The 27486-nt window shown below is 44.9% G+C and overlaps 1 protein-coding gene across 16 annotated transcripts in view; it reads right to left on the reverse strand.

Moving 5' to 3' along the window:
* Nucleotides 1-27486, reverse strand: part of KIAA1217 (KIAA1217 ortholog) — a 1682267-nt gene that overhangs the window by 113951 nt on the left and 1540830 nt on the right. For all 16 annotated transcript variants that reach the window (XM_069648169.1, XM_069648165.1, XM_069648167.1 and 13 more), the window contains one exon: nucleotides 18911-19077. In XM_069648169.1, the coding sequence (XP_069504270.1) occupies nucleotides 18911-19077 (167 nt within the window). The remainder of the gene's footprint in view (nucleotides 1-18910; nucleotides 19078-27486) is intronic.

Genomic DNA, 27486 nt, shown 5'->3' on the forward strand with positions numbered 1-27486 from the left:
CTTAACAATACATTTGGAAATCATGTGTTGGGGTTTAGCGCCTCACCCAAACCAATGCCCTAAAAATGTTTTGTTTGCTAATTTGATATTAAGGCACGGCTTGCAAAACTTTGATTAGGGTGAAATGCCACTAGTTTTGACTTAGTTGCCCATCGCAGGATTCTCTTGTTAGCCTAGCAAAGGGGGAGACATGAAGCATTTGCATCGAGCTCAAAGGAATCCTCCTGTGAAAACCAAAGTCAAATGGGATCTTGGCAGCGACGGAGGCTGCTTTACAAAAATACTAAGGCAGAAACTCCAAACGTATTATTTTCATTTTCTTTAAATCCATCACCCCTCTTGTTTTGTGGATGGAGCTGGATTGTGTACAGAAGCAAATTGTACCATTATTCCACTATTTTATATATTAGAGGAAAAGGTCCTTTTGAACCCTGTTCTGCATTATATTGGAAAGTGGGTGCCAAGGTCTGCATCGCAGATGCCCACATTTTTCACATCTTTTGTGTCTGCGCATGCAGGTGTTTTTTCTTGCAGTGACAGGATATGCTTGTGCTTCCCTACTCTACAGAAAATAAAACCCAAAAACTTTAGGAGAACATTTTTTTCTTCACCTAATGGGCAGAGGTAAAATTTGGGGATTTTACTGGAGGCACTAAACCGCATAATTAGGCATTATTTACTGCATGCGGTATCCCTAGTAATACCTCATGGGGTAACTATCTCCAAACCAATAATCTGGTTTGCGGTGGCCTAATAAGCCAAGCATATTAATAAATCAATGCTTGTTGATGGGAACGAAGGGCGCAGAAAAGGCAGAAAGAATTACAAGAGCAGCCCGAGGGAAGGACTTGCAGTTATTTGAGGCAGGCTGTTGAATACGGTGTGTGTGGTGTAACCCTGAAGATCGCATGCTGTCTCCAAAATATCCTTCAGGATCCTGAAATGAATATATCAAAATTCTCTTGGGTTGCAACGGCCATTGAATCAGGCATGCACCACAATTGGGTAATCCTCCACGAATCTAAGACAGAAATTACGCTGTCTGGCATTCCCAGCGGCCCGAGAAAATATATAGACCTGACACTGGAATTTCCATTCAATGATATTCATCTACCTGTTTTTCCCAAAGTAAAAACTTTGGGAGTCTTTTGTTTTTTACCCCCTCATGAATATTTCTGTAAATGTCATTAATAGCCCACCTGTTTCTATGTGGCACACTGCAAGAGACATTGTAAATTCCAAACTAGATTATTGCAACTCTTTCTAATGCAGATGTACAAGACTCAAATCTTGCATTTTCAATTCTCACAGAATCAATTGGCCAGCAATGTTCTCATATTTGCACATATGAAATCGATTTCTTATAATTTGCACTGACTGCCAGAACAATATATATTTTTCTAATTGCCACTGTGCTATTCTTAAAAATATCTCAGAACTGCCATCCGTCAAGTCCTACTTCCACTTGCTCTGGTGCAAATCGGTTAGTGGTTCCCAAATTCAATCTCAAAAGGGCGGGGCCGCCTATCATTTGCACGTCTTGGCCCTTTAGCCTGGAATAGTCTTGCTGTCACACTCTAGCTGTCACACTCTAGCTGTCACACTCTAGCTGTCACACTCGAACTGTGGACTATTCAACAAACAATTCAAAACGTAATTGTTTTCAGAATTCGTCCTATAGCTTTATAAGAGTCATCTAATTGCCAATAGTGGTTAACAATTAGTATCAGTAATGAAATGCCTTTGGGCTGTTTAGCGCTATATACATAAACATAAAATAACAAATCCTTCTCTCTTTCCACTTTTTAAAAATGGTTCTCCTGTAGGCCGGCATCACTTCCCGCATTTCTCCTTCATCGCCCAGGTCCTACACATTTGGGGTCAAGAGATTGGGAGAATGACTAGTCTTAGGCCTTTTCCTTTCCTTCACCCAACGAAGAAAGCCTTATTAACCCAGAAGAGTGCTCTCATTAATAGTATCCGGTCATTTTTTCGAAACACAAACTTTCGAATACAAACTTTGCGAATACTTTCTGTCAAAGTCATTTTTTCGAATAGTCATGTTTTTGTACATTAGGGTTAGGGTTGGGGCCAGGTCTAGCGTTAGGGCTTGGGTATGGGGGGTGGCCTGGGAGTTGGGGGGGGCTGAGGGGGAACCCCCCTCAATATACACAAAACATTAAAACGTTACAAGGGGCTGGCCGGTGGTGAAATTTCAGCACTGGACAGCTCCATGTAACGTTTTAACGTTACAAAAAAAGCATTGAAACACTACTTTTAACTTGTATTTTCAATTGAAACCAGTCCATGTCTATTGTCGATGGATTGGTTTCGAAAGAAATGCATTTTTCATGTTAAACATAGCTTATCACAGCTTTTTTTTTTTTAAGCTCTGTTTTCGAATGTTTTGTCATTCAAAACTTTGTTTTCGAAAAACTCACTATAAACCCTCATTAATGTCGCAGAGGAGGTTGTCACCAGAGCTGGGAGTTCTTGATAGTCTTAGAACAACAGAGTGAACTCAAAGAATGTGCACCGATTTCTGAACAGAGAAAAAACCCTGCTCAAAACAAATACACTAAGGAAAAGAGGCTACAAATGCAGAGGCAATAAAATGTGGTATCAAATTAAAGCTCCCAATGCTCTTGATTGGTGGCAGAAAAACAGAAACAGGGTTTAAGGTACTCAGTCAAGAGGAGTGACAGTGGACACAGGCATGTGGAAATTCCGGGAGGGCACGGTCCGATTGCTCACAGATTATGAAAGACGTAGACACAAATTCATGCCCGCTAGTCTTTGTAATTAAGGTTCCAATGAGTTGCAAATTTAAGGTCAGGGATAAAGTATGTGTGCTGTGTCAGTCATGGGGTCTAAACACAATACATTTGGGCCACTTCAAAGATTTCTGCTAACCCCAGGCCAGATTTTGTCAGCAGCCTTGCCTGGCAATAGGACCACATTTTATGTAGCCAATCCGGCGCCACCAGCTGGTGGAACTCTAAGCCACTACGTAGTCTTGCCGTTCCTAACATTTGGCATGTATATGTCAGGCATAGGTTTTACCAATGAGCAAAGGCGGCCCTCAGATCTACATCTGCTGCCAGAAATCAATTAAATTAGTTGTGACTGTGCTAAAGGAATGCCCAATGCTCCAGATAAGATATTGGAGTGATAGTGTTTTACTCCCTATATTGTAAAGTTGGGAGTAAAATATACTTTTAGGGAGTGAAACAATAAATTACACTCCCAATGGAGTTTTATGAGCAAGTAAAATGTTTCTAAAAAATAGAAATGTTTTTCAAATCAATATTTCTTTGCATGTGCATCGGTGCACATTAAAAGATACATTTTTACCTCTTGCGATCAGGCAGTATAGCCCTGTTTTTTCTTCTGTCTCTGTGTACTACTTGTCCAAACATTCCCATGGGGCCGTGTGCTAAAAGCAGATCAGCAGGCTGTTTCCTGTTTTTGTTGGGTATATTTTTACTCCCTGTTTTTATTTTTTGGGACTATGTTCCTATTTTAGGGAGTAAAATTGACTGGTACACCCCTCACTCGTAGGGCGGGTATGCGGCTTAATGCTATGTCAGGCATAGTGTGCAAGTACAGCAAATACTGAAGTGCAGCCTTCACCTCGCTCTAAGCGGAATTACAGGTGAAACAGAGATTCTGGAGTCCCATCCGAAAAATCTTAATGGTGCCGGGGTAAAAGTTAATTCCAGCTCTGGGCCCTGCATCTCCAAATTCAGATATCCCTGGCGTAACGGATCCACAAACACGCAATAAATAAATAGTGAGTCTTACTGCTGTTCTTTTTAGGGAAAACAGACTTCTAAACCCTAAGAATACTTTAGATCCACTTCGAAAACAGGACTGTGCCGCGCGGCCTCATTAGTCACTGGGTAATGCAGTCGCAGTGCTCTCTGTAAATGGAGCTGTCAGGTTTTTCATTTTAATGAGTTTGACTTGAGGCCAGGCTGACCTTCTTGCGTCGCGCCCTACTGCTCATGGTGACTTTCAGCTCGGTTTTTAATTATGAAAACCAAGGCATGTGAAGACAAGTGCAAAGATAGTAAAAGAAAGAAGAAAAAAAACATTAGACAGGAGGAACGAGTCTCTCACAGAACTGAACACCCTGAAAAGCTTAGAAGCTCGTGGAGTAAGTCTTAGAAGTTGTGAATGTGTCCAACTCTTGCATAAGGAAGATGTGTGCTAACTTTAGCACATACGACAACACCCTAGCAAGATATCCTTTACATATGAGACATCAAAATCACATGTACACCAAATACAATTAGGTATGACGCTTTTTATGTATTTCTTATTTCAGGCAATTTATAAGGCACCAACCAAATAATCTCAGGCCCAGTCTGGAGAAGCTGCAGAGTATTGATGCAGCACTGTGGTTAGTGGTTAGTCGCTCTTGAAACACCATGAGGGCTAATATGTTTGTGTGCAGTTGTGTTTCTTATAAGGGGTGGTGAGCGCGTGCTCATCCACCCTTTAAGCGCGAGTCCAAAGTAGAACAGGCCACTGGACCTCACAGAAGCATAGACTGAGGTGCCTGGGCCTAGTTGGAGTTGGTGGTGCTCGCGCAACCGCGGCATACATCCTGCGCATGCCCGTTTGCCTGGGCCTGGTGGGACATAATGCTCCTTCACCAGACCTTCGCTTGTGCAGCATGTGTCATTAATAAACAAGGGCTTGAACATGCCTGACGTGCTGCGGGAAGCAGCAGGGACACCTTCCTTTCAGTACACACGCATGCACAGGACCCGGGCAGCCAATTCTCTTGACGGTTGCCCTCGAGTTTGAACCCAAGGAATTTGAAGCCTCTTCATTCTACTTTCCACTCTGGCAGGAGACGAAGCCGAAGCATGAAGAAGACCATTATATGTGATGTGTGTTGGGGTGCGTGTGCACGCGTGAGGTGGCAGATCGTCATTGCCAGAAACGCAGTCAGCATTCTCAGTCTGTTGTCATTGTCAATCTGTTCGTGGACAGGACCACGTGGCCCTGTTAAGAATTCCGAGTTATAGAGGAGGCCATGATGGGAAAGAATGCTGAGAATGTGAGGAGGTGAGCCATAGTTGTGGCATGGAACAGCATTTGATACAGGGAACAGGGTATGTCGAGGACCAGAAGTCCCAGTGCCACAAGAAGCTGGCACAGATCCAGGAGGGGAGCCTAGAGTGAGGAAGCGATTATTTGGCCGCCCACAGCTGTGGCACTGGTGAGAGATACAGGCAGTGAAGTTCTGAGCCTGAAAACCGAGTTCAAGAGAGATGTGAGTAGAAAGAACAGAATGAGAGAGCAATAATGATGCATGTTGGGCCTTGTAGTCCCCAGCCACACCCAGAAAGCCCTGAATCCTTAAAATGGTGGGAAAGCCCAAGATAAGAAACACGCCTCTGTGTGAAGAGAAATGCATGGTGGTTTCTGGGGACAAAGGTCCCACTAAGAGTGATTTCAATCATTGTCAGAGTGAGAGAGCTCAGATCAAGGCACAACATGTATGTGAGAGAAGGGCAGATGCCTGTTGAGACCTGCAGTTCTGCCAAAGAGACCCGAGAGTTTGTAACGTTGGGAAAGACAGGCCAATCCAGAGAATCATAAGGAGAGAAAAGGGTAAATGAATGCTGGAATATAAAAACGATTACGTACACAATTCCCTAAACCAAAGAAGCATTTAGGTATATGAAATGCAGGGTTGTCTGACCATGAATAACTGCAAGTTGAACTGGAGACCATGATATGATATGATATGGCATTTATAACGCGCCTATACACGAGTGTTTCAAGGCGGGTGACGATGCAAGGGAGGGGAAATAGAGGGAAGACAGACAGCGATCCTACTAGGCCAGGAGACATTGAGATCACGCAAGTGCAGGGGAGGGGGGAAGGGGAAAAGTGCAGGGGGAAAGGGGAGGGGGCAGTGCAGTACATAGGATGACAGTGAAATAAATATAGAAAATAAATAGAATAAATAGAAGTGCAGCCAGCTGGTGGCAAGTGCAAGGGTAAGTGCAGACATCAGGTGTCAAGTGCTAGTAGGGGCTGTAGGGATACAGAACAGTCCCCTAGTGCAGGAGTTGCCAGGGGGGGCAGTCCAGGTGTGTAACTGGTGGGGGTGGGGGGACCTGGGCCCAAGATCAGAGGTTGGCCAGGAAAACCAGTGCAGTTTCGGATTCAGCCGGGAGATCAGCAGGGGAGAGGAGGAGAGAAAGCAGAAGCAAAGAGGAAGGTCTTGAGGTGCTTCCGGACACATGTAGTGTCCTAGTGCCTAAGTCAAAGACTCGGTGGGACTTCATCCCCAAGTACACAAAGTGCACACTTGTCTAACCCACTTAGGCCTTGAAGGGCATTAAATACACAACTGTCTTATTCCAAGAACTATTCCAAGTGCCCAAAGGAATGTCTAATAAGTGCACTGCTGCACGCGTAGCAACCCTGCAGCCCTAGGCACCGGGCCAGTGCTTTTTTAACTTGCCTTCTGCCTATGGATTTTAGTAACAGATTTACTGCTATTGTGCATGTGCCAGAGAACCTCAGAGGTGCTTACCTTGGTACTCCAAGTTCCTCTTGGCATAGTCTGCAGAGTGAGTGTTTAGAATACTGAGTTGTAGGCAGACAAAAGAATCTGAAAGGGATACAGCTGATCCATGGAAATTCCATGTTTTGAAATGCTCGACGACATGTTGTGCATCTGGAAAATCGGGGACGAGCATGTAAGTTACAGTGAAAGGATGATTACTGTGTTTTTGCCACAGGATTGTGGTAGTGGGGAGGGCTGAAACATATTGGGAAATAAAAGGTCCCAATGGAAGCTTTTAAGGAAGCAGCAACAAAATGGGGGCTCTATTCAACCAGAGACCAAAGCGCAGATAGTATATGTTTGTCGCGACCATAGAACATGCTTACTGCCGCGTGAGACGGAGTGATGATTCTTTTTTTTTAAAGCCCGTGCAGTATAGCTTGTCATTCATTATGGTGACTGGAATCACCAGGGAGGCACAGCTTGGGGCTTTAGCTGCAGTAGGGTTAGGACCCACACTTAGCCATACCCATCCCACTCGGGGTGACATTATCAAAACTGAAGGATTCCCTCCTACTGACCAGGGAGTGGTTGGCTAACTGAAACTATTGTATGCAAACATGCAGCCGGAATTGTATTTGAAGTATTAATATCCTATTCATTACATATTTACATGTGATGGCTTAATGGTGATGCTGCTCCCGTCCCTCTCCCCAGGCTAAAGATATTGGTTGCTTTTTAAATTCAATGATGTGGCATGCCGCATTTTTAGGGCTCAATTCATGGAAAAGTGTGCAGAAATCCTGCAACGCCCTCGCACAACACCACCACAGCGCGAGCCTGCGCGCATACGTTTTTCTGCCTGCTCCGCGTATTCATGGAACTGACACCCCCCGCAAATCAAATCAGCCAGAAACAGCCACCTTTGCATGCTCCCCAGGAGCAAATACAAGCATCCTCAGAATAGTGCGTGGGGTCCCCCACAAGCAGGCCTGCATCTCAGGGACCCTGTGCGGGGTCCCCAGTAACTGTTACCGGCGTACAATTTATCGTAACTCAGGTAAAACTCGGAAAATCTGCGTGCCCACCCACGTAAACCGTTCCTGCAACCCGCTACGCTGCGTAAGAGCACCCCTTAGATCTGAACCCTGAGTTTGTGCACATACCCCTAAATCCTACACCTGATTTTACCTCTGCACAGTGATTCCTATGCGCAAGTGTCTGTATGCCTGTCTTTGGCTGGTGGACAGTATGAGGGCTTTGCGTGGCAATTTTCCTGCCGGGAGGTTGCGCGGACGTATCCCTGAATACGTATTGTTCTGCGCAATAGTGGGCATGCAATGGACTGCCTGCAACCCTTCCCTGGTAACACCCACTTTTTCGCAAGTTCATCCCCATTTTCACGGTTCTGCCCTCTTCCCCACCCTCTGCGCAAGCCACGCCCATGCTCTATGTGGTGTCTCACACAATGCACTCAACCACTCGCAAGGGCATGCCCCGAAATCCATGCAAGTCCAAGGAAAATCCTGCGCATTCGATTCCATGGATCGATGAACAGGATTACGAACGCAGTTTGGCAGGCAAGTTCCCTATTTTCCGTGCAAATAATTCCATGAATTGGGCTACTAGCGTTTATCTGGTAGACATAAGCATGCAGCTTATTGAATGCTCTGGGCCAAACTCACAAAAAATATGCAAATATTTTTTTTTGCATAGGATGCACATTTTTATTTGTAGTCCTTTGAGAGATACGCAGGTCACCTAATTCACAAAGGTGAACTGTGTGTTTCTAGGGGGGTGGGCGTAAGCTTAAGTGATGCTCTGGCGTGCCTCGTTGCATAAATGGCACGCTCCTGACAATAACGTATGTTATTCTCCCAGTACCCACGTGGGAGCTGGGAGAGCATTTTACTGTACAGTGCCATTGTGGCGGCAGTCTATGTGAAATGTATAAACAAATTTAAAAAGTTCCTGTTTGGGGGAAAGAAATGCAAGTGGGAAGAATGTTATGCATTGTGCATCTCCAGTGCCTGTGTGACCAGGTGCAGGGAAATGGTTATTTTGTATGCACACTTAGGGCCTAATACACAGAAGCGTTTTATGATGACAAATCCCCATTGGAAAACGCTCTGTGAATAAGGGCCTTAAAGTGCATCCCGTTTCCGAATTAGGGATGCGTTTTAAAATGCTAAGCAGTGCCCCCTTACTTGTATCCTTGTGAGTTAGGGCATTAGGGCACTAATGCATTGCATCACGTGTGCCCAGAAAATGCCCCTCTATGTTGCTTGCTGGCACCCTCTGCTCTGCTACTGATGGATACTCTTTGGGGCACTTTTTAAGTCCGATTCGCTTGGCAATCTACACATGAAACATATCGCAGCCCTTCTGCAGCATCACTCTACGGGGAGAGGAAGGGGAAGGCCGGGGTACATTTTGGTTTCCTAATCTGCTCAGAAAGAAGACTTAAAATGATCCAGCAACTAACAAATAACAAAGGAATTAATACTGGAGTAAAACTCTCTCAGTTTGACAAGTAAAAACAAACACAAAATGGAACAATCCCATTACACAGAATATTCAGGGGAATTGGGCTCTTATTTGGGAGGTGGATGTTGCCATGCGACAATGGGTGTTTTCTTCTCTGTAGTAGTTCACAATCCAGGTCTTGGAAGTTGGGCAACTTCTTCTGTGAGGGGGATGCAAAACTGAAGGAAAGCAGGACTTTTGAGTTTCCTTACAGGTGCAATGTTGCAGAGCCGTTTATTAAGGCGATCATCACTTTTTGTATCAGACTGGAATATCTGTAGACTCCAGACGAATGATTGATCGCATCCTGCACCGCGTGCAGAATACATACTGCATCGATTCAGCTGCGTATGTTTGAGAAACAGGATCTAGCCGTAGGCGGCAGGGGAATAGGAAAGAAAAATGAGGCAGACTAAGCTCAAATGAGGAGGAAGAGAAATGAAACTTACTTAGTTCATTTCACTTAGTTCATTTCACTTTCTGACCTTGTCAGATAGCAGCTGCTTACAGGAATGCGCCTTCAAGGTCATGTGCAACACTATTGTTTTAAGAGGTTTGTTTTTTTACCTCTATCCGATGGTTGAACCTAAAGACATTTTCTTAGACTGCTCCTCCAGGCGGTATCTTTGATGCTTCCCACTGCTTCTACCCACAGAGGAATCTCCACTTTCCATGAAAAACAACGCAGACTATCCGGCTTCGCAGAGAAAGTGATTCACTCTTTAGGGAAACAATGTTACAATCCAGAAAGTGTATCAAAATACTACAAACACAAGGCTGCTCCTGAAAATACAGCACGCGAAGCAGACCGAGGCATTAAACGAAGGTCAAAGCACAGAGATTAAAAAAGTAACACCAGCTCCTATTGGTTTACGTGCGACTCAAATTTTCATAGATGGTCTTAAAAGACATCCAAGTGCTGGAACTGAAGTGAACAAGAAATAGCGAAGAGCGAGCAAGAGCACAAGAAAGGATATCAGGATTACTGAAAAAAACATCCATTTCAGCCCATTGGGAGGCCTTCGGGGAACAAAGGGCAGCAAACATCGGCAACATGGAGGAACCAACAGAGACAGAATCCGCATGAACGGAATTCCTTTTCGGGCCTTCAGATGGAACTCAACCGATATTGACCCAACTCCAAAAGTCACATTTATTTGTTTACAGAAAAGACTTGTTAACCCACCTTCCCCCTCAGGGGGAGTCGCCTATCTCTTACTCATGAACCACTCATCACATTCCTGACCCCTGGAAATGTTCATTCCTACTTTTGAGGGTGAACAATATTTTGGGATCAGCAATGCCATTGGTTGAAGCGAAGGAGAAACTTCTAGCAAGAATGGTTGGTTGCCTACATGCAATAATTATTCCCCCTCAGCACCATTTAGCGACCTAGCTCTCAGGATGGACTCACATTTGAGTTTGGAACTGAGTCATTGAAGAAACACCCGCCAAACCTTTCAGTGGATTATTTTATCCAGATGTCGTCACCGGTCGGAGGGGCACAGCTCCCTAACGCCCCACACTCTGCAGACGCGTATATCCTGAAGGCACTGAGGCGGAACATTAGAAGGCGCGCCGCAGTGACATGCACAAAAGCAAACACTGCCAGCACTGGGAGAAAAGGAAACACTTGTGTCAGACTCCAGGAGGACAGACCGACGTGCCACAGTACAATTATTGTTGGCTCAGGCTACAGTATCGGGGTAGGCCTTTGAATGTTCTCATTTCCTCTTTTCCAGGATAGATCGAGTATGCTGGCGACACCCACGACATCAGCACGAAACTGCATTTAAAGGTCGGACGTTTCCGAGAGTAATGCGCGCCCACAGTGATATGAGCATCCGCTGACATGTGTTTTGGCCTTCCTCTGGCATTCTCGTGTGATTTAATTTTCTAATTACAGCAGGTTGCTGCGGAGGACAGAAGATGTCATGCAGATCGGATATGAAAAAGCCCTGTGAAAAGGCCATTTGAATTTCTAATCCAGGCACCGCCTTGTGTTTTATGTTCTTTGCAGGAAGTCTGACATATATTTGATGATGGCGACGATGCAGCGCTTCCCAACTGTTTAAAGCAGCATCTGTACCAGTGTAGAGCTTGGTAACAATACTACATCGCCATGTGCCTCCCTAAGAAAGGAATAGGCTTCTAGTAAATGCCATAAGGCAATGATGAGAAGGAGGCGCCTAAACCCAGTGTAGCTCCTGGGTAGACAAGTGTCAAACTTCAACAGATAGAGCAGAAGATGGTATGAAGGCTCAGATGTTTAGATCTGGCCAATAAAAAAGGTATTACACTCAGCGAGGCAATCCTAGGGGTGGTCACAGGCTGAAAGGCAGTCATGGGGCAGTCATTCAGAGGCAGGCTTAGAAGCAATCACACACTGAGAGGCTGTCCTGGATTTAATCACAATCTGAGAGGCAGTCCTGGGCGCAGTCACAATCTGAGAGGCAGTCCTGAAGGCAATCACACTCTGAAAGGGAGTCCTGAGGGCAGTCACTCAGAGGCAGTCCTAGAGGTAATCGCACTCTGAAAGGGAGTCCTGAGGGCAGTCACACAGAGGCAGTCCTAGAAGCAATCACACCCTGAGAGGCTGTCCTGGATGCAGTCACACTCTGGGATGAAGTCCTGCGCGCTGTCACACTCTGAGGCAGTCCTGGGCGCAGTCACACTCTGAGAGGCAGTTCTCAAGGCAATCACACTCTGAAAGGGAGTCCCGAGGGCAGTCACTCAGAGGCAGTCCTAGAGGTAATCGCAGTCTGAAAGGGAGTCCTAGAGGTAAACACATTCTGGGAGGCAGCCCTGAAGGAAATCACGTTCTGAGAGCAAACCTGGGCGCAGTCACACTCTGCGAGGCAGTCCTGAAGGCACTCACACTGGGAAAAGAAGACCTGAGGGCAGTAACTCAGAGGCAGTCCTGGAGACAATCACACTCTGAGAGGCTGTCCTGAAGGCAATCACACTCTGAAAGGTAGTCCTGGGTGCAGACACAATCAAGAGGCAGTCTTACAGGTAATCACACTTTGATATGCAGTCTAGGGGGTAGTCACACCCTTAGAGGCAGCCCAAAAGGCAATCCCACTCTGGTAAGCAGCCCTGCAGGCAATCACACTATGAGAGGCAGACCTGGAGGCGATCACACTAGGAGATGCAGTCCTGGAAGCTATCACACTCTGACAGGCAGTCCAGGGGACTGTCACACTCTCAGGGGCAGACCCAGAGATAATGAAACTCTGAGAGGCAGTACTTAAAGCAATGTAACTCTGAGAGGTAGGCCTGAAGTCAATCACACTATGAGAAGCATTCCTGGAGGCGATCACATTCGGAGATATGATAAGTCATTTATAATGCACCTGTACACAGGTGTTTCTAGGCGCAACAAGACAAGGGAAGGAAGACAGAGGGAGGACAAGACAAACAATCTTACTAGGCCTAGTGTCACTCAGATCGTGAAAGTCTGAGAACGAGAAGTGCAAAGGGAAAGGGAGGGGTGCAGTGCAAAGGAGAGGGGAGGGAAAAACAGGGCAGCAATGCTTTGAGTAAGTGCAGCCAGGGCAGCAAATGTCGGGGTAGAGCAAGGAGAACAAGGGACTGCAGGGTTACAGTTACAGCCCCTAAGTGCGTGGTGGGCCCGGAGGCAATGCAAGGGTGACTCATCAAGAAAGATCCTGGTACCCAGTGAGCCTTTGAGGGTAGCCAAGCAATCAGTCGGCACAGCAGACAGGTAGATCAGCAGGGGTGAGACAGAGAGAAAGCGGAGGAGAAGGGGAACGTTCTGAGCTGCTTCCGGAACTTCAGGTGGTCTGGCTCAAGTTTGAGAGGGGCCAGGTCACAATTCCAGAGGAAGACACCTGCAGAGGAGAGAGATCAACCCCCCCCCCCCCCCGCTCTCTGTCTGGAGAAGCATCTAACCCTTAGAGAGTGAAGAGGACGTTGGATGTAGATGCAGTCCTGGAAGCTATCACACTCTGACAGGCAGTCTTGGGACTGTCCCACTCTCAGGCGCAGTCCCAGAGGTAATTACACTGTGGCTTTAAAGCAATCAGACTCTGAGGGGTAGGCCTGAAGTGAATCACACTTTGGGAGGCAGTCCTGGAGGCAATCAAGAGTGGACGATAGGTGAGCGTAAGTGGCCACAATCTGCCAAGAACAGGCACCTAAAACTGCAAGGCAACTCACCAGATCGATTCATGAATAACATATTTTGATTTTCCTAAACAGGGCCGTTTTACTTTGTTGTACACGTGAACTGACCATGATTTGTGAAGATTACATTATGGAATCGGTTTTCAATCCTGGTGTTTGTCCATTGCAAATGTTACAGGCTAAATTATAGATTATTTAATACATTGACAGTGTTGATTGATAACATTGATCATATAATATAAATGTGTTGTTTTAACTATAATTGTGAATAGGAAAATGTAGAAGCATGTACAGGGGACTTGGAAATTGTGAGTTCTTATGCTGTCCCTGTCATTAATATGCACTTATCCAATTACTGCATTATGAAATATGAGCTTATTGAATGCATTTCTTTTATAAAAACAATTTGTTTTTTAAATAGATTTTGTAGCAAGATGTGTCCAATCATTGTAGCATATGGTTTTAAACAATTAAAATAAAAAATCGTACAAAAAATATCTGTCAAAATAACCTAATTGGCTTGTTTTATGTGATGAGAGCACCACATCTAATGCATTTATTATTAATTTGTAACATATAAATAAATTGCTCTCTTGATTAACCCTTTAGGATACCCTATTTTGAATCTAGAGAAGACGGAATCGCCTTTCAGGGCTTTATTACTGCAATGGAATGTCAATACAAACACAAAAAGAAAGTGACCTTGGTAAGGGATAGGTGGCCTAGGGCTCCAGCGAAGATTTTCCTCCCAATGTTTAGATTGGATTGAAAGATATTTTAGGCAGATAAAATGTCATTTCTGTTCCCAATGAGAGCATAGGCAAGTACGAATCTCTAAAACAAACGTTATGCTTCTTAAATCTATATTTCTTTTTCTTTACCCCTGATACTTAATGCAAATTGAAAAATGCATTTTAACCTTAAAGTTTCTGTTCAGATCAGGCAGTAATGATATTAGAGCTCCGTTGGGCCACTGCTTTGGTGGAACCAGTGATCCGAACATATCGGCGAAGCTGCGCGAGTGGAAGCAGCGACAGGCTCCTATGTGTTAGTGCTGCTACTGCCTATCTTCTCTTCTCTGGAGCATGTGCCTGTTTTGTAAAAGTGGCTAGTCTGCCGCTTATCTGTAAGGCTGATTAGGCCCATCAACTTCTTCCTTTGTTCTAGCTATGGAGGCGTTTTGACAATATCGGTTGTCTGTGGCTATACTGATTTCTTTCCCCAATCATTGATGAATTCTGCGAGTGAAAGGTATTTTGAACATCTGTTTATTTGCTTCAGACAACTTATAGATGTGCTGCATGTATACACATTACATTCACACTTAACATATAGATTTGCCATGACAAGAAGGACCTTCCAAGCTTGTCCTGAGCTCTCTTTGAATCTCCCAAATGCTCCGAAAGGAAGTCCAGCTGCTCATTGGTAAGCCCTCGAGCTCTCACTGGCACCCTAGCAAATGCTAGAGAGTAAGGCTAGAGACCAGGGGCACTCACTAAATGAAGGGCCCCAGACACCTCTCTAAGCACCCAGACAAGCCTTACTTCTTTGTAAGTTTATTGCGGAAAAGTAATATGCCGTGAAAGCAAAACAGTGATAAATAAGACGCTATCAGGTGATATTATCCCCACCAAAGAAATCGCCGCCGTACATCTGGTCGTCGGGAACGGCCATAGGCGATATTTTTGGTGGGGAAAATTTATGGGGTAAATTGATGGGGGGGACACGGGGGTGTCCCCCGCTCCCTTTTAAAATATATGGGGGTTGCGGGGGTGTCCCCCGCAGGTTCCATGGGGTAATATTGCTGCAGAAATATGGGGAAATGTTTGTATGGCGATATTTTTGCGGCAATATTATCACATGGAACCAATAAGACATGATTAAAAACATAGAAAAAGTCATTCCATAAAAGATAAAATGCAGAGTCAGGGGTTTTACAGGGAACAACCCTAGCCCAAAAATGCAGTCTAATTAACGATTTCACTACCATTCTTATCCACATATGTTCCCTAAAACATCCAAGGCTTGAAAAACATAATACAAAAACCCAATTCATTAGTAAGGCATCCCGCCGAGCTCTGCACAAACAAATCGAAAGTTCATGACATATTTTTTTGGAATTCGGCTTTTTGCTACGTTAGAAATGTACATAAACTAAAAAGCAATTGCTTTATTTCTAATGAACAAAGTGTTCGCTAAGAAGTTTGCGAGAGCCCAAGCTGCAGCCATATCGTTTGCCCACAGTAAATAGACAAATGCCAATCTGCATGATCAAATATTTCAGAGGGAGGACAAGACAAACGATCTTAGTAGGCCTTGTGTCATTCAGATTGTGCAAGAACGAGAAGTGCAAGGGCAAAGGGGGGGGGCGCAAGCGAGACGGGAGGGGAAAACAGGGCAGCAGTGCTCTGAGTAAGTGCAGCCAGGGCAGCGCGGCTCTGGGTAGTGAAGGAGAACAAGGGGAACAAGGGACTGTAGGGTTACAGTTATGCCCCTAAGTGCGTGGGAGGCCCGGAGGCAGTGCAAGGGTGACCGATCAAGAAAGAGCCTGGTACCCAGTGAGAGACTGAGGGTAGCCAAGAAACCAGTCAGTACAGCAGTGTGAGAGACTGAGGGTAGCCAAGCAACCAGTCGGTGCAGCAGTGCAAGTTGAAATCATTCTTCTGGCAAAAACTCTCACGTGTTCTCCTGGAGTTTTAAAGGTATCACACCATAAACACGGTTATGAACCTTGGCAGTCCCGCAATCCAGCCAACTTCCTTTTCCTTCCTGTCCTGTTAGTTTAACGTCAGAACACATTTTTATATTTTAGGGACAGGGAGCATGACCTGATTTGTCATGATGTAGAGGAATAGAGTGACAGATGGCCTGATGTGGCTTTGCCAGTCTGTATACATGCACCTACTTTATCCCATTATGTTTGCATCCCTGATGTAGAACCCTTAGCATGAGATGATGCATGTCAGTGTTGGCCTTCACCAACCGCCTTCATGATGTAATCTCAATGCATGTTCTTGTACCTAAGAACTGTAACAAGCACTTACTGCAACTAGCGCCTAGATGCCTCAGGGCTTTGTGCGCTGAAATAAATGCAAACATAAAATTAAAATAAAATGTCCAGAAAATATAAAGTGTGGAATTCACCCTCCCCAGACTCCGGAACCTCCTCTCTGTCACAAATACGTAGCTAGCATTGTCTAACAAGTGGGGCCTGAAGCTAATGTAGTTTGGCCCACCGCAGTGACATTAGTATCTGTAAATGCCCACGCCGTGCTGCTGAGTGGGCATTTAAAGATTTTGGGTGGGCCTTGCCCGCTCAGGCCGTACCCTGTCTACGCCACTGCTCTGTCAACACCAAACTCACCCCCTTGTTTCTAAATGTATGAAAGGAGCTCAACGCCCTCCTCTTCAAGGAATGGCTCCTCCCTAACACCTAGGTTCACACACCCTCTTCTCCCCACCTATCCTGGTAGTGGGTGACCCCCTGTTTCATCCAATTGCCCGCCCTCTCCCTGGTGGTTGGCTTCCCGCTCCCTTGAATCTCTGCTTCCCTCACTGGAATACTTCCCCCTAAGACTTGTAAAGCGCCCTGTTGCTTCCCAAAACCAGGTCTCTGCTCAAGAAATACCCTAATAATGTTAACAGCAATAGGTAATTGCATGTCTCCCTTCACGTAAAATAGTCCCTGTGTTTACACACTGTTCACTGTCAAAGAATGTAACTAGACTGTTTGCTCTTTGATGGTCAGTACTCATTCCTCTCTGGTGGCTGCATTACCCGTCTTTTCCTGCCGCTGATGTTTTCATGGTTACAGCGTTTGCTTGCTACACTCCCCAGTATGGTGCGCTAGATGTTCTCCTCATCGCAGCCACACCACCAGCTCTGAAGCCACTCCGGTTCTGTCCCTAACCTCAGAAAGGCTATTTTCATCTCAACCTTTCTGTCTGGAGGCAGTGGGAAGGAAGTGCCATCTGACAAGGTGTGTATGTGTCCCACCTTTCAATGAAACCTTTTGTTTTCTTGCTACTAGTCTTGAGTTGTATGCCTTGCTCTCTAATGCCTATCAGCACCTGGAAATGACCACATGCATAGGGAGATGCCATCATGATGCCATTTTGATTAGGTTCCTGTCAACGCCTGAAGCCATCCAACCTGCTTTTCGACATAGAAGCTGAGATCGCTATGCAGGCAGGTGCATGGCAAATTATCTCAGACGCAGCCATTTTCAGCTGAGGTCGTGCTCTCAGCCACACCATTAAGCCGCCCCAAGATTACCTCCTAGCGAGTTTCAACCTCATCTGTCCATTTATGGCTTGCCCACATACAATACAACATCGGGATTTGTTTTAGGGGAAATATCTACTTAATTGCTTGTGGCTTGGTGTATCTCTGTTAACTTTTGCCTACCAACTTCGCCTCTGTTACGGCCTACCTGGTCGCCCAATGCAAATGTTATGATATGATATGATAGTTTATTTATATAGCGCCTATACACAATGTGTTTCAAAGCGCTTCAAAGCAAGGGAGGGAACAAGGGAAAATACGATGACATTCTTACAGGCCATGAACAGCAAGGATGTGAAATTAACTATCGTACTCTGCCTGGTGACATTTCAGATAGTGCAAGAGCTAAGACATAGATAGGGAGGGGGAGAGTGGGAAGGAAATGGAAACAGACAGGCGACTACCGTACTAGGCCTGTTAATTATGTTGCTGGGGTGGACAATCAACCCAAGATCGCTCCGATTCTTCTAAACAAGATACAGCCAAAATACAAGTTATGAAATAAGTTCATTAAAGTCTTGTGTGTTTGTTGTACGCCAAGGCTCTCACCTCTTCCATAGATTACCAAATGTAGGGACTATGGTAAAGTTTATTAAAAAGTGTACCAGTTAGTACTACATTAACAGCATTTTGCTCATGTTTTCAAGATCCACCTCTTAAGATCTACTTTGCAATGCAATTAAACTCTTCTAAAGTTTAATTTGGTAGCAATCACTCTGATGTAACCTTTGTCAAGCAAGGTATGTCCTTTTAACTTCCCATGCTCTGGTCACTGATTTCAGTCCAGAGTTTGACAGATCGAAGCCGTATTTACAAGGTTTACCAGCTACCATTCCCCTAAGATCCTAAGATTTAGGATCCTGATTTAGCATTTGTGTTCGTAGGTTTGTGTCCTGGATGGCAGTTGACACCATTAACGTATGCACCAATAAGCAAGGCTTTTATAATACAAAGAGCACATAGCCTTTACTAAGGAAGGTATAATGCAAGTTGGGTGTTTTATATGGTGCAGCTTTTACCCGGGGTACATCTTGAGAGTATTTGGCAACCAATGCTACCTATTTAATTAATTTTTAATTGGTTATATATAACGCGCTCAACGCGGACCCGGGAATCGAACCTGTGTTGCTCCGCGCTGTCTTGCTTCCAAGGTGAGCGTGTTGCCCCTGAGCTATCCTCCCCATCACTGTCAGCCACAATGAGGTGTCAATTTAGTAACCTGGGGGCTGTGAGGATGAAATGCTGAGCTGCCCAGCTGAGGTATTAAAGACATGATGCACGGCACATTATGGTCGGGCTCTCCTCTAAGGAGAATCGTGGAGAAGTCGAAACTGACTGAATGTTTTTGAACTCGGTCTCAAGGAAATGTTGAAATGACGAGACACGGTTAGTAAATCACACTGAAAGAAAGCATACCTGTAGCTGTTTCATCTTATGCAGCTGTTGCCTCAGGTCGGCCACATTACGCCTCATGTCATGCAGGCTAAGCTGCAGTGCCATGGAGCTCGCAGGTGGAAGGTTGATTAGAGTGGTGGATTCCACAACAGTCATGGAATTCTTCCCTCCTGGGACATATGTGGATCCTGTGCAAGAAAATACAAAAACAGAGCAGTTGTTCATGAACAAACAAGCCCCTGGCATTTGCTTATTTTTATTTTTTGTTTCGTATTCTTCATAGTAAACAAATCTAAACATGCGAACACATGCACACACTCACACGCATGCAGACACACATTCTCCCTCTGACTAGTTCTCTCTCTCCCTCATTTTATGTACACTTTCAGACTTCACCCCTGGTAGAGGCACAATACGCCATAACCAGGACAAGGTGTGGCTCTATAAAACCACTACAGTGGTGATTTGCAAAGTATAAAGATTGATACCAAACTATTCTAAATCCTAGATCTTTAGTTCCAATGTGAATAAGGAATGTTTATTGATTTTGCATTTGCCTGTAAAAGATAATATGACTGTTTGCAAGCAACCAACATTTTAGTTTTGACCTACAGTTGTTCTTTCTGCTAAAGTAAAGAATGGCACAAACATTACATAAAATGGATCTCAACATGGTCCAAATGAATACAAAATGCAAATAGAAAAGGGTAAGTTTGCTGCATTTTCACCAGAACAAAATGTTGTAGAGTACAAACAAAAGGTGTGTATAAAGGGAAGGGAACGTGGCTGAAACAGAAGATCAAACATAATTGTTTTTGCTCATGTAAAACTACCACAAAACATACAGAAAGAGGTCCGGGAGCTCCTCTACTGAGAACATAACCTGTTCTTTGGGAAGGTGCCCACTGGGGATGGTCTGCAGGCTCATATGAGCACACTATGCAAATGGATATTTCTTCTCTGTGAAGGGTACAGCGAGCTAAACTGTGGTTGTAGACCCTCCCGAGTGGGCACCTTCCCAAAGAACAGGTTATTTGGCCGTGTTCGTTCTCAGTAGAGGGTCTCCCAGACCTTTGTATATATAACAACACATATTTTAAATGTTTCATCGTATTACTTTGCTGTTGCTTTCAGTACTAAGCACCTCAAATCTACTCCTCTTCACTTAAAAACGAAAATAAAATTAAAATAAAAGCAACGGTAGCCATCCCACCTGCCCGAGAGCAATCACGTCATATCTTACTTACCAGCATAAGTAGTACTGGCCTATGATTTTTTTTGCCCCAAGGTAAATAATAAGATTAACCTACCGGCCTTGGAGGTAGGGGTGTTAGGGATAATGTTTCGTTTCTGTGCTAATTCCCCTCAACCCGAGAGACCCCCAGCACTCTTTGCTGGACTCTGGGATTTTTCCATTTATTCTCCTGAGTGGAACCTTTAATGACTAGCTCATTCTGTTGCTCTGACTAGGAATCTTATTTTACTGCGTTTGTGTTCTCTTTTTACTTTAATGGAGTTATGCTTTCCTCCTGGTATTTCAATAGAGGCATATGTTATTGACTCGTGACACACAGCCCCCTATGAGCAGTTTTACTGAGGGGTCCCTTTTTTATTTTTATTTAATTCTCTTATGTGAACTAATGTTCTCAAGAGCAGTAGGATAACTGTTATCTTACCTACCTTTTCTTTTGTGGGACCAGCACATGCCACCTTATGTGAGGTTCTGGGGGTTACATTGTAACTCCTTTCCCACTGCTCTTGTAACTTTCCAGTTACAGTAACTAACAACCCTAAATGGCTGGTGACATGGATACTTTCTAACCTTTCTCAGCTGCAGTGCAGCACCCATGGGTGATAATTTTCTCAAAATGGCCTTGTGTTCTTTTTCACCATTTAACATTTGTAACTTCCTTCTGGACTCCCCTTGTATCATTCCAGGTGGGAGTGGGTCCTTTGTGAGTTTTGGCTTTGGCAGAATTCTTGTGTGAAGCCCGCCCAGGCTGAAGTGTGTCTGGAAAGGCAGGAAGTGAGGGAGGGTCCCAAAGATTTACTGCCCTTTGTCTGATGGTGTGCCTGACTGAAACCAGTTTAAACTGGGCAGCTGGCTGTCCCGCAGGACAGCCAACCCCCAGGTGATTGATGCTCCATAGGAGTGAATGAATGGGTCCAGCATATACAGCAAGGATTCTTGGACCACAGGCATAGTCAATCACTATAACTTGAAATACGAAGCAGAAGATGAGCAGAGATACCTGCAGTACCTTCAACAGCTGAAGAAATACCAGTGAAGCCCTGCTGCTGTCCTGACCCTGTCTTCAACTCGACAGAGAAGCTCCACCAAGGACACCTTCTTCCTGTGGGATGATGAAGACAACCGGACTCAAGACCATCTTCGATTTGGGCCATCCCGTGACATCCTGCGATGTTCCCGGGCTGCAGAACACCAATACCCGGGGTCCTAGACCCTTCCTGAGTGCATCATCCTGGACCAAACGAATCTCAATGAAACTTTGCAGGCATCCCTGTGGACCTCCAGAAATTTCAATTCTCTTCCAAAAGTCCCCTCCCCAGAGTGCAGGACGAAGAAACTGAGGAGGATCTAACCGGTAATATCTGTTCATTCTTGGTGCTAAAAAGAAGCGCCAAAACCACAAACCGCCCCTGGAGTGAGCAGAATCCTTTGCTGATAACCCCTTCTCTCGAGTGCTGCTGCAGAAGCCCACCCAAGGCCCACGTTTCGTCATCACGACCAAGGAGCAAGAAACTAGATATTCAACACTGCATCTGGAAGGCGACCAGCTACATTTTCAACTTCACTCTTCAGGTACTTTGGCGCTTGGGTTACACTTACCTTATTTCTCCTTTGCTTTGTGAGTGCTGTTTTCCACATTTGGGCGTTGACCTCAACTCCACCGTGCAGGCATTGCAGCCAGTATACCTACAGGAAGACTCCTCTTGAGCTCCTGTGCTTTCAACATGAACAAATGACCAGTTACTTAACTGTTCTCTGAAGATTCACATCAGAACTGGTGCTGTCCATTGGACTACTTATACCATTCTTGGAGCGTGTTACATTCTTACTTACCAGTTGCTAGCTGTGTTCTGTCTATCCTTTCCTTCCACCTAAAAATGCATTTCGCAAAGGTCATACAAATGAGTGTTTTTACTAACCTTAACTGAAGACACTATGGGCCTGATTCTTGGAAGTGTTTTGTAATGGCGCAATGCCATAGGAAGACGTTCCATGAATCAGGCCCTATGTGCGCTGGATATGAAAAGTATATGGAAAGTTACTCACCTGCATTATTGTTGCTTTTCAGATCTTATCCCACTTATTATGGAATTTTATTAGTAGTTGCTGCATTTTAGGATTGCTTGTGTGCCTTGTATGTATAAATAAATAATTATTCTGATATAACTTTGAGTAAGTGCTTCATTGGCTCTGTGTATGTGTTGGTTTCTTTGTACTGCTCTACTGCTCACATTCCTCACTCCTAAGATAAGTCTGGATGCTCTGCCACTCTACCAACCTGGTCTTTAGAAAGACATACCTAACACAGGGAATGTACCTTAGTGGTGGGGGGGTCAAGCGCATTGAAGAAGTTGAAGAACTATATAAATCAACAATAATAATAATCATTAGCGCAATCTTTTTTCCCCTTTAGACCTTGTTATTTCTTTACATGGATTATATGTCGCATGGTGTATTCCAGGGGTTTAACCAACATCTGGCTGGTGTAAGATAACACAATTTGCAAAATAGGTTATCAGCACAGGGGAGAAGCTTGCTCAGTTTTTGTTGTGTAGATCTTCCTGCATTTCTTGTGGCTACTTGCGCTGTTAAGGCATTCCAAGTGTTCATTCCCTTGAAATCAGTGAATGACATTTTGTACCCGATTTTCCCCGGCTAGGAGGCAAGAAGGCTGAGAGAAAATGTTTCGTGGACATTACATTCTCCCAATGTTTGGGGATATTTAGTTGAAGTAACTTTGTTTTCTCAAATAACAGCACATGTTGTTTTCTACAACCGCTCACACTCTGTGGGGTAAAGAAAACGAAGCGCGCTTAGCACCATGGTTACTAGTAGATCACAAGAACATCAGACAACCTTGGACTTTCTTTGGTGAAAGTTATTTTTTTGCAGCTGTAACAGTTGTCTGTCAAAATGGCTGCATTATGCAGAGGTTCTCAGGATTATGGGTAGGAAAACCTTGTGAGCCAAGTACCTGTCACCGCACCCTCTTCTACTTTACTGGAATGTGTGATGTTGCTGTTTTCCTGGGGGCAGGGCTTCAGCAAGTAAGTGAGAAACTGGCTGCAAGTCAATTGTAGAATTTGAATTCAGTGTAAACTTCATTGCAGGTGCCTTTTTGGACTTCCCTCTGCCCAACAGGCTGTGTAAACTCACACATATCATGTACCGCTTTGATGGAGAGTATTGTGGCAGCTAGCACGGTAGGACGTGTACTGCATGCAGGAGATTTTTGTTGGTGTTCTGTTAATAGTGAAACGATGGGATTTTATTTTCCATGCAGTGAATTTGGGACATTATGAGTATGGAAAGCTTGCACAATCATGCAATTAACAATGTGCTTGATTCACAGGATGTCAGCCATGTATGCAAAGTGCATGTTTATCTTGGCAGCACAGTTTGCTACCTGACACTGTAACTGTGTAAGTATGGCTTGTTGTGACCCATGCCCTCTTGTTCATGTCCTGCCCTTTACCCGCCATCACCAGGGAGACCCTGAGAAAAATATTAAGCCTGGGTTTCTCACGCAGCATGGGCAGAAACCAAAAACAGTTCTCATGTTGGCGACTCTCACAAAGTGGGTAGAACATAAACATGCTCATGTTGGAGGCTCTCAGCTGTCATTGAGAACCCAAGAAATGCTCACATTGGTGGTTCTTGGCTCTGTCGATCGTGGCTCTTTGCTGAACTACTGTGGTTTTAAAATAGCAGAAGCAGGACTGAAGAACAGAAATACCACAATCTAATACCACAGTTGCATACCCCACTCGAGGAGCAGGAGCAGGAGCTCCACTGAGTAGGTCCCCACCCTGCAGGAGCATCGGGCCTACAAAGGAGAAGCTTACTTCAACCCGAGCACATCGTGGTAAGCGCTGCCACATTGCGCTACCTTTGCAAATGTGCAATTTCGACTTTCCGTTATTGCACACGGGCGCTTATGGAAGCCCTGCAATGAAAATCCAGTGACCAGTACAAAATCTGCCAAAAGGAGCACGTTTTGTGCCTTTTACCCCCATCCAGGTACACGAGGTACCAAACACCTCCAAAATGGCCGTTCATTTTTGCCTGGAGCTACCTTTGTCTAACACGGCTCCTAGCAGTAGTCAGTGCCCTCTGCCGTTTGGCTACTGAACCCTCTTCACTGCCATTGTCTGCCGGCAGGCGAAGCCGGCCCACGAGCTCCAAGGCCCAAGGAATCAAGGCTGGTGCCTGTTGTATGCCTGTTTGATGCCGTGATTGCTGTTAGCCAGACCCCCTGGATCCCCTTCAAAGGTAACATTTCTAACCCTCCCCAGCCGCTGCGCTGTACCGAGTGACCTCACCTTTGCAACGTGCTACCGCCCAACCCAACATTGGGAAACTTGCATATCCGAACTATTAATCTGTGCACATATGTGCAACCCATTGCCACTAGAAATGATAGCCTACGCTACCTGATTGTTATCTGATTGCTCCTACCAAGTCTCCAGCCTCGAGACATGCGCTCCTCCACCCTTACTCAATACGTCCCATTCACTGCCAACTGTGCGTGCACAACCCCCCGCTACTATCTCATCTAGTGCTCTTCACAACCTGAGCGTTCCGCTGATTTACTGCTCCCGATTCTCGACTCACTGTGCCTGCTATCTGTCACATACTGTCAACGCTTACTCTATGCCTCATATGGCACCTATTGCGTGATTTATATGAATGTCCAATGCTTCTTGTACTCCATCAGCAAAACATAACAGGCCCACTTTTGCATTGCCTTAGCATAGTCGAATTTGCCCACTTGTGCTTTCTATCTGCAAAACTGAAGCTACCTATTGCTGCATTCTACTAGCAAAGTTGATTTAGCCTGTGTTAGCCTGATCCGCCAGAGCGCCACGGGACCACTTCGTTGGCAATAGTGCGCTGTATAAATGTCCTTTAACATTAACATATATACAATATTATCTCTGCATCCCAACTATACTGCCTCACCCGAATCCTGTTGTTTCCAGGCATTCTTGCCAATCTGCCTCATTTGAATCTAGGTATTTATTGATGCATTTCTGCCGTTTCGCCTCAGTTGAATCTAGATGTTTATACATGCATTCCTGCCAATCTGCCTCAGTTGAACCTAGGTGTTGATACATGCATTCTTGCCAATCTGCCTCATTTGAATCTAGGTATTTATTGATGCATTTCTGCCGTTTCGCCTCAGTTGAATCTAGATGTTTATACATGCATTCCTGCCAATCTGCCTCAGTTGAACCTAGGTGTTGATACATGCATTCTTGCCAATCTGCCTCATTTGAATCTAGGTATTTATTGATGCATTTCTGCCGTTTCGCCTCAGTTGAATCTAGATGTTTATACATGCATTCTTGCCAATCTGCCTCATTTGAATCTAGGTATTTATTGATGCATTTCTGCCTCTTCGCCTCAGTTGAATCTAAGTGTTGATATACGCATTCCTGCCAAACCGCCTAATCCTGATGCTAGGCATCTATCTTGCACCTCTGCCAAACTACCTCTACTTAATTTACTTAATTTTAGGTGCATTCTTTCGCATCGCAGCCAAATTGCCTCATTCTGTCTGTAGTTGCTTACTCCTGCAACTCAGTTTAACCACATTAGCTTGAGATTATTATCTAGTATGTGTCTATTCACCACCTACCTGCTGGCCCACATCCTTGATAGCATTAATAGTGCACCACTTACTAAGATGGCTCCACAACTACTTAATTTGCCAGCCTTACCTACACTCAATAACCAAGTACCTCATTTAGCCTTAAATGACCCTCAGGCACTGCCACCCTCTAGTCACCCTCGTACCACTATAGAAAGCAACCTAGGATTTAGAGCCAGGCTAGCCAAAATCCATGAGCCCCTGGCCCGCTCACTGCCCAACACACAAAACCGTAGAACACAACCAGTCCGACCGAATTTCGCCACACAAATCAGTAACCTTTCACAAAAACTCCATTCTACACCCTCTCTTAATTCCCTCAACTTGGGCACTCCCGAACTCCCAAAGGACAAGCGCCATACTACCACCTCAGAAAAGAGAAACTCCACTCGCAATAACACAGTCAGCCCTAAGATCAAGGGACCTTTGATCAACGCCAGATCGTCGGTAGCTCATGCTTTAGAAATCGCAGACTTAATACTGACAGAAGACCTTGACCTCCTCACCATCACCGAAACTTGGCTACACCCAGCAGCAGGCCCTATGCTCATGCTGGCTATCCCTGACAATTACACCATCCAGAGACAAGACCGTCCCAACTCGAGAGGAGGTGGTGTCGCCATCATCCATAAGTGCAGTCTTACCTTGAGACTAGCCACCACTATAGATACCCCTTCTTGTGAAACACTAGCAGTCAAAATACCTCTCACAAACACCCAAACTCTTAACATCTATTTGATCTACTGCCCACCAGGCTCCATTGGTTCCTTCGATGAAGACCTTAACTCTATTCTAGCTAGCAACCGTAAGAGCTCCACCCAAGCACTCACCCTAGGAAACTTCAACTTGGGCTACAATGACCCGGAAGACCTTCCTGCCAGCATTATAGCCAACACTCTCACTGAATTAGGCTTCGCGCAAAGATGCACTTTACCAACACATTCAAAAGGCAGAATACTCAACTGGTTGGCCGACCACAACTGCCTAGCGAATATCACAAATATCTCACCTCTAGCTTGCACTGACCACCATTTAATATCATTTATGCTCTCTACTGATAGACCACCTCATCAGCCCACTATCAAGGCCCCACCTACCCTCACAAGAAACAAGAAAAATATGACAGCAGAAAGACTTATCCCTAATATACTCCCCACTCTCAATACATTGTCATACGACCTAGACCCCGAGTCCCTGGTCGAAGAATATAACAAGATTATGGCCACTTCACTGGACCGTATCGCCCCCCTTAAACTCAGATCCAGTAAACCAAAAACGCACCTCAACAAATGATATACTCCATTCCTCAAAAACCTAAGACAGCAAAAAAGAAGCTGTGAGGCCATTTGGAAAAAATCCCCTTCAGACTCAAACAAACTCAAACTCTCCAAACTAACTACAATGTACAAAAAAGACATTTACTTGGTCAAAAGTACTTCATTTGACTCTCGCATATCCCAAACCAAATCTAATATGAAAGAACTTTTTTCAATCCTTAAAGAAATAGAAACCCCTATAGCACCCCCCGATACTTGCACTAAAGATAAAAGTTGGTGCTCAGAAATTCAAAATGCCCCAGCAAATAAGATCCTGACTCTTCAAAGTAAAATCTCCAACAAAAGAATGTCCCTGAATAACACTCCCAACTAAAATATCCATTATAAACCCAGGCCCACTGACTTAGCCCGCTTC

This window comes from Ambystoma mexicanum, chromosome 2q (assembly GCF_040938575.1).
Source record: "Ambystoma mexicanum isolate Mex_15411 chromosome 2q, UKY_AmexF1_1, whole genome shotgun sequence".
In the NCBI taxonomy this organism is placed as follows: Eukaryota; Metazoa; Chordata; class Amphibia; order Caudata; family Ambystomatidae; genus Ambystoma; species Ambystoma mexicanum.